Source organism: Sinohyriopsis cumingii, chromosome 6, assembly GCF_028554795.1.
Source record: "Sinohyriopsis cumingii isolate HCF-2022 chromosome 6, ASM2855479v2, whole genome shotgun sequence".
NCBI lineage: Eukaryota > Metazoa > Mollusca > Bivalvia > Unionida > Unionidae > Sinohyriopsis > Sinohyriopsis cumingii.
The window spans coordinates 64,354,214-64,373,737 of NC_142966.1; the positions used below are offsets into that span (position 1 = coordinate 64,354,214).

Below are 19,524 nucleotides of genomic sequence, written 5' to 3' on the forward strand. Positions count from 1 at the left end.
TAGGATTGGTCCAGGTTTACCACTGCATAATGTATCAGCAAATGGGACAGTGATGTTCACTTTATGTATCATATAATCAAGTGCAGATAGGATTGGTCCAGGTTTACCACTGCATAATGTATCAGCAAATGGGACAGTGATGTTCACTTTATGTATCATATAATCAAGTGCAGATAGGATTGGTCCAGGTTTACCACTGCATAATGTATCAGCAAATGGGACAGTGATGTTCACTTTATGTATCATATACTCAAGTGCAGATAGGATTGGTCCAGGTTTACCACTGCATAATGTATCAGCAAATGGGACAGTGATGTTCACTTTATGTATCATATAATCAAGTGCAGATAGGATTGGTCCAGGTTTACCATTGCATAATGTATCAGCAAATGGGACAGTGATGTTCACTTTATGTATCATATAATCAAGTGCAGATAGGATTGGTCCAGGTTTACCATTGCATAATGTATCAGCAAATGGGACATTGATGTTGACTTTGTGGACCATGTAATAAACTGCAGAGAGGATTGGCCCAGACTTTTTTAACATTATATAATGTACCAGTAAATGGGGTCACAGTGTTCACCTCATATACCAAAAAAATATGTACACAGCTGCAGGAATTTCATCCCCAGACTTACTATTTTGTATAATTTACTAGGAAATGGGGCCATGCTGTTCACTTTGATGCATAAGTAGAAATAACTCTGTAAACCATGATCTGACCTTGTATAATGCAACAGAAAATCTAAATTTATTTTACTCAAACTTCTACAGGTTCTGTACAAGCATTGTGAGCCAGGACAACCAGGGACAGATCTGGCATTCCAGAAACCTTGACTACAACTTTGGTGACATGCTCCGAAACCTCACCATCCATGTGGACTTTATTAGTAAAGGAAAGGTACATTAATAGTCAGAATTCCTGTGCATTATAACAGTTTTTATTATAGCTGTTATAGCTAAACAACCTCAGAGCCTGGTACCTGTCCAGTCATGAATCTTAGAATGGCAAGCATCCCTACATATGCCTTTGAATAGTTCATCATTTCTACTGGTATCTTGTCAGTTCTTGACAATAACTCTTTCAGTTTGTGTCCATAAATGAAACAATGTTTCACTGTTCAAATTCAGTTTTCAATATATTTTCGTTGCTTTAAGTTTAAAATTAGTTCACCTTGATATGTATATCTGCATTCTGTCTTTAACTTTTGATCCATGACTGTAGATTGCAATGAGCTATAGATTATTTGTTTTCGTGTTCTATATATTGGGGTCATTTTCTATTGGAAGATTAAGTCAGATGTGTTGTGGTGCAACACAAGTCATATAGGAATAAACTGCAATAATAGAGTTGTGGAGATGTTTATAAGGACAGAGTTGAACAATTACTCTGACTCCTAGTTCCTATTTCCAATATTGTTCTTCTTTAATATCAGTCTGCAGAATCTTGTGTTCAGATTTAATTTTAGAGGAATATTTTGTTTGTATTATTCATTGGGATTAAAAAGTGCTCAATGATTTTGGACTTAAATAAATCTGAGATTATTGTGAATTCATTCAAAGGAATTTTGAAACAGTGCCACTGCGATATGTCAAGACTGTTGGCATTTCAGCTATTGATACAACAGCAATTTTGGAATTCACTTGGAACACTCTACCCTTTTGGACTTGTGACATGGAATTTTTTAGGATTGTTCGGATTTAAATCATAATACTGTAATTTCCTCTTAAATTTTCATTAAATAACTTAGAGAATTAAATTATTTGTTAAGTTTTACAAAACGTGTTAGTTTTGCTTCTTTCTGTTTAGCACCACATAGTTGTAACAACCTTTATCTCCAAAGCACTCTACCATGAAAATCATTATATTGCAAACATTTTGCCATTCAAAATAGATTAACAGTCCTTTACCTTTAGAGTACTGTAATATTTTCATTTTCGTGAATAGTTTTATTTCAGTAAACATAGTTCCTTGTATTACCTAATTATGTTAATACTGATAATCATGTCAAGATGCACTGTCAATGTAGAATTTACTTTTTAACCTCCATAACTACATGTCTAAATTATTGACAAACTGAGTCTCAGTATGTCATTAAGTCAGTGTTTTCCGAGGAATAAATTCATTTAGTACCCAAAAAAATTCAGCTTAATTCTTAATTCTTAATTTGCCATCCACGACTTTTACCATTAATTACAAAATTGCCCCTTTTTGTTTCCTCATATTGGTTTCCAGTTGTGAAATTAGTACTTGCCCCCCCCCCCCGGCCCCGCCCGTACAAGACTACTGACTGAATACTTATGTTAAATACAAATATTGACTTTCAGACAGTTATCACACCTGTGATATAAATGTTACAGGATTGGTTGTATTTTGTTTACAAAACTACTCACTGAATATGTATATATATATATATATATATATATATATATATATATATATATATATATATATATATATATATATATATCTGTGTGTGTGTGTGAAATACTGCTATTGACTTACAAACAGTTATCACACATGTGTTATAACTTACAATATTGGTTGTATTTTATGTACAAAATATCTTTTTGAATACATATATGTCAAATACTACTATTGGCTTTCAAACAGTTATCACATATGTGTTATAAATGTTACAGTATTGGCTATATTTTATGTACAAAATGTCTCATTGAATACATATGTTAAATACTACTATTGATTTGCAGACAGTGTACAGTGCAATTACATATGCAAGCTACATAGGAATCCTTTCTGGACAGAAACCCAAGGCCTTCAGCATCACAGTCAATCAGAGAAGTAAACTATAGTTAATTAGAGTCAATTTTTATTTACTTTTTATTTATGTTTCTTGTGTTTGGCTAAGATCATGGGTCCCAAAAGTGTTACATATATGCCAAAAATGAAATATATGTAAATAACTTCTTTTGTGCACTGGATGCATACCCTTGAGCTTGTATTTAATGAATATTTATAAAACTGACCTCAGAGATTCATATTTTGACTTAAACATGACAAGAAAAACAACACATTGAAAAAGTTGTGCATTCAACTTGGTGTCTTCTTTATGCACAAATTACAGGTGGATATAGGCACGAACAATCATGATAATACAGAATATTTCATTTCAAAGAGTTGTTAATTGAAGCTTTCTGTGAAACTTGATATAAAGGAGTAACTTGATGTATAATGAACATGCATATTTGGACACCGTTAGCTGAGGAACATACTCAAAATTAACTTTTTCCTACTTGAAAATTCTGAATTTTTTTATTATTTAATATGATCTGTGCTATTCAGTGGTCATTTATACACATGTTAAAAAACAATATTGTATGTTAATTAACCATATTTTGGTTAAAAACTACATTTGTTTCACATATAAGTTGAACACCAAATCCCAACTAAGATGGCAAATGATCAATAAATATTCAATAAATTAAAACGAAACATTACATGTGATATTGGAAAATCCATAACCTTGTAAGAAATGTAAATAGAAGCAAAATTAATAAATTTGTGGAGAGAAAATATGTAGTTTTGTTAAAAAGTTCTGCATACAACTTGAGGTAACAGAGAGATAATGAACTTTTGTGTCTTAGTTATTAGCGTTACCAAAAACAATAGTCTAGAAGATATAGACAAAGCAGCATTTTACTTGGTGCATTTGGACAGATTTTGCTGCATTAAGTACAAGTACAAAAGCCATTACTAAATCTCAAGTTAAATGCAGCTCTTTAATGCAAAAACAGTAATATGTTATTCTGTCAAGAAATGCAGCCAATCATGTAACCGCCATTTTTACAGATTCAACCAAGCCTACTTAAATCTACAGTCAAAGAACATCCCTTCTTCAGACACACCAATTCTAGCATTAAAATTACTACAAACAGTGATCTTATTTAACCATGTTACCTTTTATTCCAATGAAACCTATGCTACCTGAACAAACTTGGCTCTCCTCTTATCATAATCACATTTGGTTCCACATATAACAAGTTTGGAACTTCGGACACGAACAGTGTGCAGGTGCTTGTATTCAAATGGCAATATCTGCACATGTTTTAATGATGTAAGGTCATTTCATGTGCTGCAGTTATGATGTTTAGAGAACTATTTGAGCACCACAATAAAAGGTCCCCACATGAACCAGTGGATTCTGCATATAATGTTGCAGACATGAAATTCAGTACATTGAAATTCAGACACATAGTTTCAAAATATGAACCTTTATTGCTGGTTGTGTCTATATTAAAAAGGTTTAGCATGTTTTATCATCTGTTGTATATTATTTTCGTCTTGGTGGTGTGACAGTCTTTGTTATAATTATACAGGACAATAAATAGGACATGGTTTGGTGGACACAATAAGTTATATGCATGACTAATATATCTGGGACTTAAAGTTTGCAAAATTTTAAAGGTATGTTTTTCTGGCTATTGATTATACGTTATTTTGTCTTTAATAAGTTCATAATGATGTATTTTGTTGCACTTACCTTTGGTATAATTACATAGAGCTGTTTCAAGGAAAGTGATAATGATGGTATAACAAAATCGCAGTAAAGAGTTAGCCCAAATTTTAGAAATATCTTGCTCTCAAGGACAGATGCAAAAATTATGATAGCTGATTGTACATGCTGGAGGTGTTGTATTTATTACTGCATTTGTATATCTACATCTGGCTGCTCCAAGATAAACTTTTATCAGAATTTTTTCACTCTAAAGTCATTCAGTAGCAGAGGTACCCATGATCTCGGCCAAGCACTTATCTGTCACCCATAAGTCCAATTAAATACACACTACAGACTAAAAACATTATAAATTGTTTTTATCTATCAAAAATTTACGTACAGTATTTTACATTTGGGTTCATTGGCAACCAGTTGTGTCAGATAAAAGAATTAGCTGTGTTATGCTCATAGATATTCATGATACTCCTTTAATGTGTTATGCTCATAGACATTCATGACATTCCTATGTGTTATACTCAAACATTCATAACACATACTGTTGTATGCTTATAGACATTCATGACATACTTTGTTATGCTCATAGACACTCATGACATATACTGTGTTATGCTCATAGACATTCATGACACTCTTATAATGTGTTATACTCAGACATTCATGACACTCATATAATGTGTTATGCTCATAGACATGACACACATATAACTTAAAAATGTATATATTGGTGTGCACATCGACTTTTACTCCACAATTATTTTTTATTAAAAATTGGGATCATATGATCCCATTTCATTCTTTCTTTCTTTCGTTTTGCTCAACTGGTCAAAGACCAGAAGAATTCATGGGATGGCCTGTTGTCATTTGCCTCACATTTGTCTGTTGTCTGTCCATTAGTTGAAGATTGTTGCCCCTTCTCCTTAACTACTTAGAGAATTGCCATGAAATATCACACATTATACCTGAGATATACAGTTGGTCCTGAATTAAAATGATGCCAATCTATCATCCAGTATGGCTGTATGGCAGCTATCATGTAAGTCATTTTATCACTACTCCATTATGATGGATGGTAATATTGACTTGGGGTTTTCTCTAAAAGATTTCTTGTAATGTCTATTTGGTAGTAAATTAAATGGTGCTTATCTAACATTTAGTTTGGCTCCCATGGCATCCATCTTGAAAATCTCGTTATACCTGTACCTCCTGAACAGAAAGTTATTTTGAAATGCAGTTTTCATCAAAAGAGTCTGGTTGATTCTAGAGGTAAATGATGCTGATTTGACATCTCAATGACGTCCATTTTGAAAATCCTGCATCTGCTACTCATCCTGAATAGATGGTCCTATCAGCACGGGATTTTATCAGAAGACTTCTTTTGTTGTCTAGTTGGTCCTCAATGAAAATAATGCTAATCCGACATTCAGTATGGTGCCCAATGCAGCTATCAGAAAAATCTTTTAACAATATTTTCTAGAATGGGTCGTCAAATTGACATGTTTTTTACTCTTATGTTCACTGCATGCATTTTTATATGTCTTTCAGCAATGTACTCAGTGACTTGTACATACACAAGTGATTTTCTTTCCCAGACTTTATATTTATTTGCATTCCTATGAACCAGTTGATGGTCAGTATTTTGTCATTAATTTTAAGGTGAAATGTCTCAGCCTGTGATTTTAGCTGTATTGGCTTGTAAGGATGAGAACACAAACAAGTATGAATGGATTTTTATCAAACCCAGTTTGTGGTTGTAGCTGATGAAAACCTTGAATGATAGGTTTGGCTGTTTTTTTTCTTCTCCTAACAATATTGCTTATATATTTAACCTTACCTACCAGATGGGTGTAGTCTGACATTGTCTGTGATGTTAAGTTGAATGATTTTTCTCTCCATTATATCCGGTTCAAGGTCAGTGACCAATTCCAAAGAAATTTTTCTGCACCTACAGATATCACATGAACATTGCTAATTCAGACATATAAGAAAATATTTTGTTATCAGATTTGCTACACAATGGTCTTCAAGAATGTCAGCAGATCTGAGACGGTTTCAGTATTTATCGGTTCTAAAGATCAGTTTTATCTTTGATTCCTGGCCAGTAAAGCATCAGTTTTTTCAAGAGACCCTGGTTTTCCTTGCATATGCAGTGACATAAATTTCCACTGCTTTCGCCAGCATGTATGGTTGTATGGATGCCTTCTAAATTAATAAAAATTCCTCCTTAAAAATGAGCAAGTGCATGAAAATTGGACAGAGATGATTTCCCTTGAATCACTGAAACTTGTAACTTTTGCTAATATTAAACAGTGCATACTGAGCGTAATTTACATGAACTACCTAAATCAAGTGCTTATTGAATGATGGTTTACCTCTGGGGAATAGAATGCTTTCACAGCGTAAGATGTACTGGTACTTTTGGAAATATCCGATAGTGCTTTTTGCAGCATTCGCTTTTCTTCAGGTAAGCAACTATTTACATATCTGGATACATCAATTGATGTGAATGGTGTAAAAATAATTTGATTGATACATTTGGCCCTGGAATAAGCATTCTTACTGTTTTACCATGCATGCTGGGTTAAAACATGTGCTTCCTTGAAAATTCAAAATGGCAAACTCCCAGCATGATTCGTTTTTAAATAATAATTTCATCGACAAGTACGAATAGGTGATGGCACTGATGACATTGATTTTGAAAGTTTTGAAGTTGATGAGATTATTGGATCTCGGAAAATGTTAGTTGAAATACCAGTGAATGATTTTGAGCCTGAAAATGATGTTGAATATAATTTAAATGTACATGCTGGCCAGACAAAAGGGAAGACAGCATGCTGGTCAATCCACTTTTCAAAAGTATTTTGAAATTAAATGTAGAAATGGAGAATACCTGGCCTATATACTGTGTAAGGCTATTTTTGAAAATGAGGATTTCTTGCATTTGGTCATAGCTCCGGTAAAATTCTATGCAGCTAAGAGATTATATGGATCATACTTATTGACAACAGCTGCATGAGATAATGGAAGCCAGTCACACCTGATGAATTGGAACTCTTTTCTTTGGTCAGTTGGTTTTGGCCATTTGGCAATTGGTTTGGTAAATAAATGTTACATAAAATTTTACTGGTCAGCTGATTGTGTTTTATCAAACCCATACTTTAGCCCAAATGTTAGTAAGGTTATATTTCCTATTATTCTTAGCTTGTAATACCTGAATGAACTTCACAGATGACCATCAATATGCTAATAAGTGACATAACACACTATTGCTGTCATTTGTCCTGATCATAAAGATATTAAATTTTATCTTCATTCATAGAAAGTTATATTTACATGCAAACATACTGTATGGGAGTCTGTCTATTCATAGATACTCCTTTTCATGGACAAAAGGCCCCTTTAAAAATTGAAAACTGCCTTTATGAAAATGCAAGGACATAGATTTTGGAGAAATCACTGAAACTCTGGACTATTTAAGGTTCATTCTTTGATTTTTTCATGTTTGCATTTGTTATGGCATGCCATTTCTCCCCAGGACTGTTTATAACCTATGCTGATTCTCCTGGACTCTTTAAAACCCATGATATATTTAGTAAACTGTGTAAGGCCTGTGCCACTTCTGAATTGTTAAAGGCTCATGTCACTTCTTCAGAATTGTTAAGGCCTATGTCTCCTACTTCTGAATTGTTAAGACCTATGTCTCCTACTTATGAATTGTTAAGGCCTATATCTCCTACTTATGAATTGTTAAGGCCTATGTGGCCTACTTCTGAATTGTTAAGGCCTATGTCTCCTACTTCTGAATCATTTAAGGCTCATAAAACTTCTGAATTGTTTAAGGCTTGTACTACTCATGAACTATTAAGGCCCATGGCACCTCTACTGACTTATCCTCTTCTGAAAGGTTAGTGCCCATGCCACTTCTCATGGACTGTTTTAGGCCACTGCCAGCTCACATGGACTGTTTAAGGTCCATTGCCACTTCTCATGGACTTTTTGAAGTTCATCTTTGCTTGTGTGCATGTCTCCTACTTATGAATTATAATGCATTACCTCTGAGTTGTAATTGGATGGAGTATGGAAATAAATGGCCTGGAAAACTATAGATTTCTCATGTGGAGTTGTAATTGGAGTGAGTATGGAAATAAATGGCCAGAGAAAGTATGGGTTTCTCATATGGAGATATAATTGGATGGAGTATGGAAATAAATGGCCAGGGAAAGTACATGTTTCTCTAGTCATGTTGTAATTGGATGGAGAATGGAAATAAATGGCCAGGAAAAGGATAGGTTTCTCATGTGGAGTTGTAATTGGATGGAGAATGGGACTAAATGGCCTGGGAAAGTACAGGTTTCTCACATAGTGTTGTAATTGGATGGAGGATGGAAATAAATGGCTTGAAAAGTATAGGTTTCTGATGTGGAGTTTTAATTGGACAGAGTACAAAAATAAAGGGCCACTGAAAATTCAGGTTTCTCTTTCCAAGTTTTTTATCAAGAAGTTCAGGAGAACTTCAATTATCCAAAGGTTTCTTTCATCTAAACTACCTGTAATGAGACTTTGAGTATGTCGCTATCAGGAATCAAACCTGCTTCATCTGTCATGCAGTCAGGCAGATATACCACTAGATGAAAAGTACCTCATATACATCAGCCACTTAATTCCTCCCTCATACCTTTACATTTCTCCTTGAATCTCACTCACAATCACCTCTCACAGCAGTAGAAACCCATTCTCCATCAGGTCACCAGCTACTAAGAGTTTGACAAGCTCCAGATGTAACGGAACTGGATGACGGAAAGTCGGACTGTCACCATCAATGGGTTTTCCTGTCTTGCAGTCAGGCTTATGTACTTCTTGAATAAAAAGTCTGGACCATCTAGGCTGGTTAGTAAGTGGCTGCATATATTTTGATCACAACACAACTCTGTGTTGCCAAAATAGATACAGATGCAGTCTTGATCTCTTAAACTGATTATCAAAAGCATTTTTATGCCTTTGGATGAAATTTGAATTATTGTGATTTTGCTCTACAAGAATTAAACCAGCATTTTTTTTCTCACTGAACAATACATAATGTTCCTTCAGAAGTACAGGTATTGCATGGTCATTTCATTTTCATGCACTGTACTATTTATTTAACAATGATCATAAATGTAATTATAACCCTTGTTGAAATTGAAAATGTCATATCAAGAGTTAGATTTGTTAAATCATAGACTAGCGTCTTGACATCAGATGTTTAACAGATAATATTTTATTATTTAGGGTAAGAGTTATTTTGAAAGTGGGTGGCTGGGTAATAATCCATATAATTGAACTTATCTACACAGTGGATCAATTTTGTTGAACCCTCAACACCCATTATAGTTTAAAAGAGGTGCTTACGTCCCATACTTTTTTTGTACCAGAATAACTGTGTAATGCCACTTTTTTTACTATTATAAACTTGGACATGATCAGGAATATATGAGGTACTGGTTTTGTTAATTAACTTTAGAAAAGATTCTAAACATTGTAAATAAGGACAAATTATGTTTATTGTGTACAAGAGAAGTTGGTAAAGGATAAACACTAGTTTTGCCATAACTATTTTGAGGTATTAAACTTACTTGATATTTCGTCAGGTAAGGGATCTATCCTTGAGAATATTTCTCTGGAACTACTTGACAGCCAGGCAATACCTATGTAACTTTGTTTACTATTTCTGTCAGGTGAGGGATCCATCCTTGAGAATATTTTACTGGCACTACTTGACAGGAAGGCTGTACCCACGACATTCCTTGTTAGAGATGTGAGTATTTCATTTAGGTGATTACCTTTTCTTAGTTCTTAAACATTTGTATGTCTTATCATTATGTTTGTTGTTGTTGTTGTTGTTGTAGGGTTTAACACCATTTTTCAGCACACAAAAGGCTATACATGGCGGCCAGTATTAATGGTGGAGGAAGAACCCGGGAAAACCCCGGAAAGAACCACCGACCCACGAGAAGCTACTGGCAAGCTTTCTCACATACCCACATTGGCTGAATCTGAGACTTGAACCCATGCAGACAGAGGTGAGATGGCAGTGATCCGTAACGGAGAGCGCTTTAGACCACTCGGCCACTCAGGGCCCCCATTATGTTTGTAAAAAACTGTGTATGTGGCATGTGTATGTGGGTGTGTGTGTGTGTGTGTGTGTATGCATGCATGTATGTATATATGTTTGCATGCATGTATTGGGTTCTGAGGCACATAAGCAAAATTTTGGCTATAATGTACCAGTTAAAAGTCTGTTCCTATAGATGTCAAGGTAAAAATTGCCAAAAAACTTGAGGAAGATATAAAAGCACAAAAAGCATAATCATGTTATCTTAAGATGACAGAAAAAATGAAATATTTGAAAATTTCTTAAAATCCATATAAAACAGTATAAATACCCAAGGAAGGCAGTTTAGAAACAAATAAGTTATGCCAGGTCAGTTGATTATTTCATATGAAAATTACACAAATTCCTAAATTGCATCTATGGATGATTACTCCACATTGAATGGGTCTTATCTGAGTGCCAAGTATATTTTACAGGACTTATTTGAAATGTTTCCTTCAAGATAGTTCACAGTCAAATACAAACTTTTTAGTATATAACATTTCATTAAATTTAGCCTGGGAACAAATTTTGCTCAGACAAAATTTTTTTACAGTGAAGTTTGCACAAGTATTTTTCCTTCAGATATAAATCTGATATAATATAGTGTACGACATTCAGTAATGCTTGTTTTGCCAAACATTTGCTTTGCATATGTGGTACATCTACTAAATTTTCAAAGTGATAATGTTGCTAAAAGTAAAGATATACATGACATTGGTGATTTTTGTATTTGTATACTGTTTGGACCATAAAGATAGTAGAGTTTACATATTTGTGAGTTGTACGTTCTCATACTGACAGGACAGTAATGATAGTAAAGTCTACATGTTGGTAATTTTTATACTCTCATACTGTTTGGACTGTAAAAATAGTAGTATACATAATGTTGAGTTTTATATACTTATACTGCCCAGACAGTAAAAATAGTAGAGTGTATGTATTGGTAAGTTTTTTTTACTCTCATACTGCCTGGACCATAAAGATAGTAGAATGCACAGATTGGGGATTTTCATAATCTTGTATTGCCTGGAGAGTAAAGATAGTAAAATGTACATGTTTGGTGATTTTTACATCCTGTACTGCCTGGACTGTAAACATATTAGAATGTACATGTTGGTGATTTTAGTAGAACATACAGAATTGGTGATTTTTATACTGTTGTACTGCCCAGACTGTAAAAATAGTACAGTGTACATGTCATTGAGTTTTATTTTTATACTTTTTTACTGCTCAAACTGAAAAGATACAAAAATTTACAGTCATATTTGTGATTTTTATACTTTTGTACTACCTGGACTATTGTAATGATTGTAGAACAGTAACATGCTGGTGACTTTGATACTCTCATACTGTCAGGACAGTAAAGATAGTACTGTACATTTTGTGTGTTGTAGGAAGGTTTCAGAATTGTGTTCTTTCACCGAGCTGTACTTTATGCATTAAATATATTTGTATTTTCACTACCTAATCAAAGGGGTCCTGAGTGGCCAAGTCGTCTAAAGCGCTTTCCATTATGGATCACTGCCATCTCACCTCTGCGTGAGTTTGAGTCTCGGATTCGGCTAATGTGGGTATATGAGAAAGCTTGCCAGTAGCTTCTCGCAGGTTGGTGGTTCTTTCCGGGGTTTTCCCGGGTTCATCCTCCACTATTAATACTGGCTGCCATGTATAGCCTATTGTGTGCTGAAAAATGGCGTTAAACCCTACAACAACAACTACCTAATCAGATATTTGTAATTGACATACAGTACACTCTCTTAAGAACACTCGTCATTGGAGCTAATAATGTGACTGATGTTATACGGGAGGACACCTTTCATGAAGGTTTACTTTGTAATAATATTGAATAAAAACACAGAAAATTTGTTATTTAATAAAGGGAAAGAACATTATTATTAGTTCTTATTTGGAACGAATTAGAATTAAATGATTCTGAATTAGGGTAAGTTACAATAATAAAAGATAGTTTATTAACAGTTTTATTTGATTCATAACCATACTCATGTAATAAGAGGGTCAGTGTTGTATTGAAGGGCTTTATACTGAGGGGTCACTGTAGTTCTATATATTTACATTTGTAGATTCTTGCTAATGAGCCAGATTTTGAGAGTGCCATCAATCATCTGTCTACTACAGACACAGTAGCTCCAGTGTATTTCATCATAGCTGGAATGAACCCTGGGCAAGGTGCTGTCATCACTAAAGGCAGGCTGGAATCCATTGATATCTGGCGACTTGACCCAATGCTTGGAAGTTGGTTTATTCTGGAAACAAATTATGACCATTGGACGACACCCCCTCCATGGGATGACAGGAGGTAATGAACTGAGTTACTTCCCCTGTGAGACTAAGATCCATACATATTGTCACTATATAAACAGTATATTATTTGATTTAAATATGAAATAATAAATATTGAAGAAGTGTGGAATTTGAAAACAAATATATTGGCTGTGTTTAATAATCAACCATCTTTTGGGTCATTTTAAAAAAGAAAACATTCATCATGGGAGACTTCTTTGCTATGATTATTTTTGATGAATATTGATTGGAAGATGTTGAAGATATAGCTTTTAAGAAAAATCTTTCTTTATAAATTTGTATTTCCCAATTGAAAAGAATGTTGCATAATTGTCAAATCGCAATTTGAATATGCTGTCTTGACCCTGAAGCCTTTTTTCATTTTGAGCCCAGTTTTAAATTAGTAGGGTTCGAAACATAGCAGTCACATTTGCACCAGGAAAGATTTTTTTCATTTGCATGAATTTCCAAATGCCATGATAGATTCTCATAATACTTGGCATTAAACCTTATCAGGCTGAGACAATTCACACTGTGGCATGCTTTCTCAATCCTTTCATCTTGTGGTCCTGATCATTCAAAATTTGCCTTAAGGTTTGATCCTAGATTTTTAATATTGTATATTTCCTAAACCTCTTGATGGATTTTCGTCATACTTTAGTTGAATTATTTATAAGCTGAGGCAGTTCATTGTGACAAACTCGCTTACCCTTTTGGCCATCAGGTCAAGGTCACAGTAATAGATTTTTTTAATACAATTATGGTTACAGATTTTGGCTATATTTTGTAAACCACTTAAAGGATTTTATTCATAATTGGGATGACTTATTTTGATGCAGTTATTTCTGCATCATGCTAGCTCAAAACATTTCATCTTGATGTCAAAGTTACCTGTTTTACATTAAATATTTTAACCATGAATTTGACATACAGACCTTGGCTTTCTTTTTACAGATTGCAGTCAGGACTGTTACATATACCTTTCCTTGATTAAATTAATAAAGAGATGGAAATATGAAAACTCTTTCAAATTATTGTAAATCTGACATGACCAAAATATGTATATGTAATGTGATCTTAGCATTTGTATTGGTAAAATTTAAATGTGATAATATGCACACCAAAAGTAAATCAAAAGATGCAACATTTGATCACTAATTTAATGCTGATTTATTTAGATTTTTGGTCAAGACCAAACTGATATTTGTGAAATTTCAGACTAAAATATTATTTTGGTATGCATACAATGTAAATTGCCATTCAGTGTAATTTAATAGCATCATGGGTAGGTCAGGAAATTAAAACATAGAACTCACTGATTATTAGTTAGAATACTCAATTACTACTAATTATGCTTGAACTATTTGATAATTGATTTTACTGGTTTCACTTTGCATTGTAGAATTTGAATTTGAGTAAACTTTTAAGCATAAATCTAATAGGTTGATAAATACTGTCTCATCTTTAGACTTAGACAAGAAATACATCCAGATGCATGGTGTCTTGTAATGTATTATATAGTACTTAGAAATTGTTATACTTAAGAAAGAACTAGAATTTTAATCTCATTTTCTGATCCATATCACAATGCTCTCAAACAACGCTTGAACTAGACATGCTTAAGGCATAAAACTTATATTCATGCACATATCAGCTGATCAAAATGTAATTCAGTTTGAAGATGAAGTCTGCACTAAAGAAGCTGAAATGTTAAATAATTTCTTTGTTTTTCAGTTACATATAGGGATTTGATTAAATTATCCAAAAAATAATACATATATAACAGTTATAGTATTTTTGATATAATTCAGTTGTAAATGTATATCATGTCTTCTTATCAGTGTCAGAAAATCCGGAATATGATGAGATACAATCTAGAAACCAAGTTCAGAATTACTCACACAATAATAATATATATGTATTGTGTATTGGTTTTTTTGTGCAATGCCATACATTCTTGCTTCTGATCTTAGAATGTTTTCACAAATCACTCGCATATCATTTCTGTCCACTTTGGTTCAAGTCTCAACGCAGCCAATGTGAGTATGTAACAAAGCTTGCCAGTATGCTTCCATGGGTAAGTGGGTCTTCCTGGGGTTTTCCTGGCTTTTTCTCCACTAAATTTACTGGCTGCCATCTATTACCTCTCATGTGCTGAAACATGGCATTAAACCCACCAAACTAAACCAGAGTGGTTTTCTTTAGAGTCCTTATCAACAAGGACAAATCTAGACTCAGTCCTTCCCAGCATTTCATTCACCTGATCATGGAGTTCAAGACCCTCTAAATCCATGTTTATCTCCTTGATTACATGCCATGAAAACCATCTTAATAGTGTTGGCTATTTTCTGAGTAGTTTCAGGCTGGCATTTTGTTCCCCTCATGGGTCTTTAGGTGACCATGCTTTGGGCCACCTGTTCATGAGCCCATAACTTTGTCCTCTAGTGCAAGTGATCAAAGCTTTGGACTAGTGAGGTCCAATTGAAGCAATTTTAGGACCTCACTAGGGTTACAGTTGATAACCCACTGCCAAATTAACTACTAGAAACCACTGTACAGATAACAGCATGACTGGCTGGGCTGCCACCTCCTGACCTCCTGTCAAGAAGTGAGCCACTTCAAGAGTGCTAAGTGAACATCTTTCTCATGGAGATGAAGGCCATACTGAACACTTTTCAGTATTTGCTGTAGACATCTGAAAAATATGATCTCAGTAATCAATTACATTAGAAGGCAAGGGGGAATCAAGGCCCCAGACATGATTGGAATTTTCATGTATCATTGTTGAAAGATTCACATTTAAGTCACCCACATCTGTGGTAGGTTCAGTGTCCTAGCCAACTTGCTGTCTTGACATAATCAGCCCATTGAATCCAAGTGATTAATTCTCCCAACAATCCTCAGGTGAATTTGTTACTATTGGGGTTGACCTCATTTGGACCTGTTTGCAACAAGGTGGATCACAGAGCTGACAACCTTCATTTAGCCGGGCCTGGATCCAAACGCCTTTGCAGTAAATGCCCTTCCTTAAATTGGAACGGTTTCATTCAAACCCTTTGATTCCTATAGTCTTACAGAAAGCAAAGGAATCAAGATGTTGACTAAACCTGATTTCTTTGCTCAAGGAGTAAATGTCCTGAATCAAATGCATGCTGAGTCTGGTGGTGGAGATGGCCAGGAAAATCCTGCTTTCTTCCAGTAAAAACCATGAATGCAGGAATTCTATTTGAACCCATAGATACATAAAATCATGCATGTCTCATATCATAAAACTCAAAAAGAAACAGTTCTCCAAACAAGTGTTGAACAGAATTGCTCAGAAAAAAAGGACTGCAACTTTGAAAGCTTATGCGGAAAAATGGAGTTTTCTTCCATTGGTGCAAGTGGAGACACGTATCTACCTTAAGAGTCTGAATACCTGAATACCACCCATTACGACTTCCCTTTATTACTTATCAAAGAGAAATGGTATGTTCTGATCAAAATCCATGATCTTTGTCATATTTTGCCATGAAGATCATGAAAGTGAGGATGTGGGCCAGAACAGCAGCCTCACCAATCTTATAATGAAATTTGACCTGTCTTGACTTCAGGCTGTAGCCCATTGCTGAAAGGAGAATCTGCAATTGGTTCTGCATGAAGGCTGAACAAGGTACCCTTCAAACCACATTCTATAGTATTTTGACTCATCTCATGTGCAGGACCTGCTTTCTTGTCAGTTTAGCGATAGCAGGTAGAATCAGCGAGATGCGCACTTTAACTGTCTGAAGTTCCACCACAACAGTTTGGTTTCTCACATGATGTCCCTTCTTACCTTGCCAGGAACAGGCTCATGGTAAATCAGTCCCTTGTCTTGAAACTACTTTTTTCTTTGGACCCATCTTCTCCATTGTGTTTGCAAAACTCCATCAAGACACTGAATTGTTATTTGAAGCAGACTGAGTCATGTAAAAGATGGAGTTGATTTTTCATATCACTCAAAGTAGGATGATATTTCAGCTCGGGTGCTGCCATATGCATTAGGTTATCTGTTCAGTCTACAAAGAATTAACCCCAGACCAGATGAATTTCTTATGCATCTCAGCACTGCATGAGGCAACCTTTTAATGTCACTCAGAAACATTGTAACAATGTGGGATAGTCAGCTTCCATAGAATTTTGTGGGAAGAAAATGTTTTCTCCAAAGTGCATCCATTTCATTGACCGTCCCAAAGGGCTCAGTCTGACACTGAGACTTATATCAACACTACATCAAGCTACCTTCCCTGTTGCTCAACAACAGCGTAACAATTTTGATTAACGTATTTCATGTTATTTTTTGTACACAAAAAAATAATTATTAATTTCAGTGTACGAAAAATTATATGTAAAATAAATTAATTATCATTTAGTGGTACTAACTGTGTACGAAAAATAAAGGGATCATACCTGAACAAGTTCTACGGAACACACGCTACTCAACAACATAACGGTACAAATGTACAAAGTAGACGTATATTTCTGTCTCATTCTGCTCTCAATTCAAGAATTTAATTACAATAAAAATAAAAGTACTTCAACATTATGTCTCAGTGTGCAAGCTCGTCTGCATTTAGAGCATATATAGCTGTTATGATGTGTAATATTGGCAAAATGATTAAGATGGTTTGAACATGTATTAGTTATGGGTATTATTTACTGGTAAATAATATGCAACGATATGAGACCATATTGTCAAGAAATTAGGTGCAACTTGTATATTTACATTAACAATAAACTCATTATCAAATTGCAGTAACTTGAAATTACATTTTAGTTAATGAGCTCGAGCGTGCACACGGGTGTGTGTGTGTGTGTGTGTGTGTGTGTGTGAGAGAGAGAGAGAGAGAGAGAGAGAGAGATGAAACAAAATTTTGCCAGTGTACAAGACCATATTTATTTAGAATGGTTTTTATTTGTAGCATTTGCAAAGAGAAAAAAGGACTGTTACCTGACAATTGTGATAATCCTTATATATTATGGCCCTACTATATTCCATTATCAATGAACACCGCTAAATCAACAATTCATTTCTTGTTTTAATTACAATGTACATTGTCACAACAACCACATGGCTATGCAGTGTTATTTACATGGTAATTAAACATGCTTAGCCTTCGGGTTATTCCAGTTGAAACCAGATTGAGTGCAAGAGTCAACAGAAGAGGTCAAATCAGCGAGGATGCCAGTAGGGAGATGAGGTTCTTTTTAAGGAAATGAAAAACTGTCACTGTGCTATTGAAGCCTTTGTTCACACAGCAGATGTTATAATGACATTTTCTTAGTCACTATTGCTCACAAAGTGACACAAGTTAGTATTTAGATATCTATTGGAGTGCTACACCTTTCAGTGAAAATTAGATCAGAATGGCCTATTTCACACTCCATTGATCTTTGTTAACCTCTGATTAGCACATTTTCACTGCCACTTTTGGATACAAAGTCACATAACTTGATGTTTAATTGCATCATGAGGAATACTAGAGCCATCAGTGAAAACTGGGTCACTATTTTCCTATATTTTCTGGGTTTTTGCTTTATGCTTACTTCTTTGCTGAACTCAGTTACTTTATGGTATGGTTTACATTTAGTTAGTTTCACTTCTATGATTGCTTCCAGAAATATGTAATTTGGGCAAATATTTATCATGAACAGTGCTACATTCCAGAGCCAAAACTAGGTTACTGTGATCAGTATTTCCCACTACAGTCATCTATTTTAATGTTGTAGCCTAGTTTTCCAGCCACAATTGCCTGCAGAAGGCATATACCTTGATATGTAGATGTGTTATGAAGAGTACTAAATTTTTAAATAAAAACTAGGTCACTTAACCTATATTTCACAGTTCATTGATGTATATTACTCTTTGTGTCAGTTTTAGTTTCTTAAACTATTGCATGCATAGTAATGTAGTTTGATAAGCAGATGGTTCATCTGAAGTAGTTCTGCTTCAGCCTGCAATAAAAACTAGGTCACTGTGATTTACGTTCATGCACCATTGATTTGCGGTAAATTTTGTGTTTGGCTCAGTTTTACAGACACTATTACTGCACAGTGAAAATTGTAAGTTGATACATGGGATGCATCGTAAGAAGTACTACACCAACTAGATAAAACAAAAGTTTGCAAATTTGCATGATTTTCTTGGCATTTCATCTTGAGGTGAGTTAGTGAACCAACTTTCAATTACATAGGTCTGAAAATTTAAAATACTGTAGTAGCAAAACATTGAGTAAATTGATTATTTCAAAGATCTCTAAGTAGCAGTTAAATATGTTTCTTTAAATATTTTTTTTAGAGTCTGAAAATTAATCAGCATATTGTCTAAGTGGCTGTAGTACTAATATCTATAACTGCATTATCTTGTAACTGACTTTGTTCTCTTTTCTTTCACAGAGATGCTGCCATCAAAGCAATGAACAGACTGGGACAATACAACATTACCGTGGAATCTCTGTTTGATGTGATGTCTGTACAACCAGTCCTTAACAGGTAAGTTATGGGGTACTGGCAATATTTCAAGGGGTCTACAACTTGAGGCAGCATGTTATTTAAACACAGATGCCTTTTTGGAGCAAAGAAATTGTCCCCAAA

General features: G+C 34.5%; 1 protein-coding gene across 3 annotated transcripts in view; it reads left to right on the forward strand.

The window, feature by feature from the left end:
• The window catches only part of LOC149797090 (N-acylethanolamine-hydrolyzing acid amidase-like), a 92,026-nt gene that overhangs the window by 61,405 nt on the left and 11,097 nt on the right, over window positions 1-19,524 (forward strand). For all 3 annotated transcript variants that reach the window (XM_089961766.1, XM_089961765.1, XM_089961767.1), the window contains exons 4-8: window positions 778-904; window positions 2,716-2,806; window positions 10,193-10,272; window positions 12,693-12,928; window positions 19,327-19,422. In XM_089961766.1, the coding sequence (XP_089817892.1) occupies window positions 778-904; window positions 2,716-2,806; window positions 10,193-10,272; window positions 12,693-12,928; window positions 19,327-19,422 (630 nt within the window). The remainder of the gene's footprint in view (window positions 1-777; window positions 905-2,715; window positions 2,807-10,192; window positions 10,273-12,692; window positions 12,929-19,326; window positions 19,423-19,524) is intronic.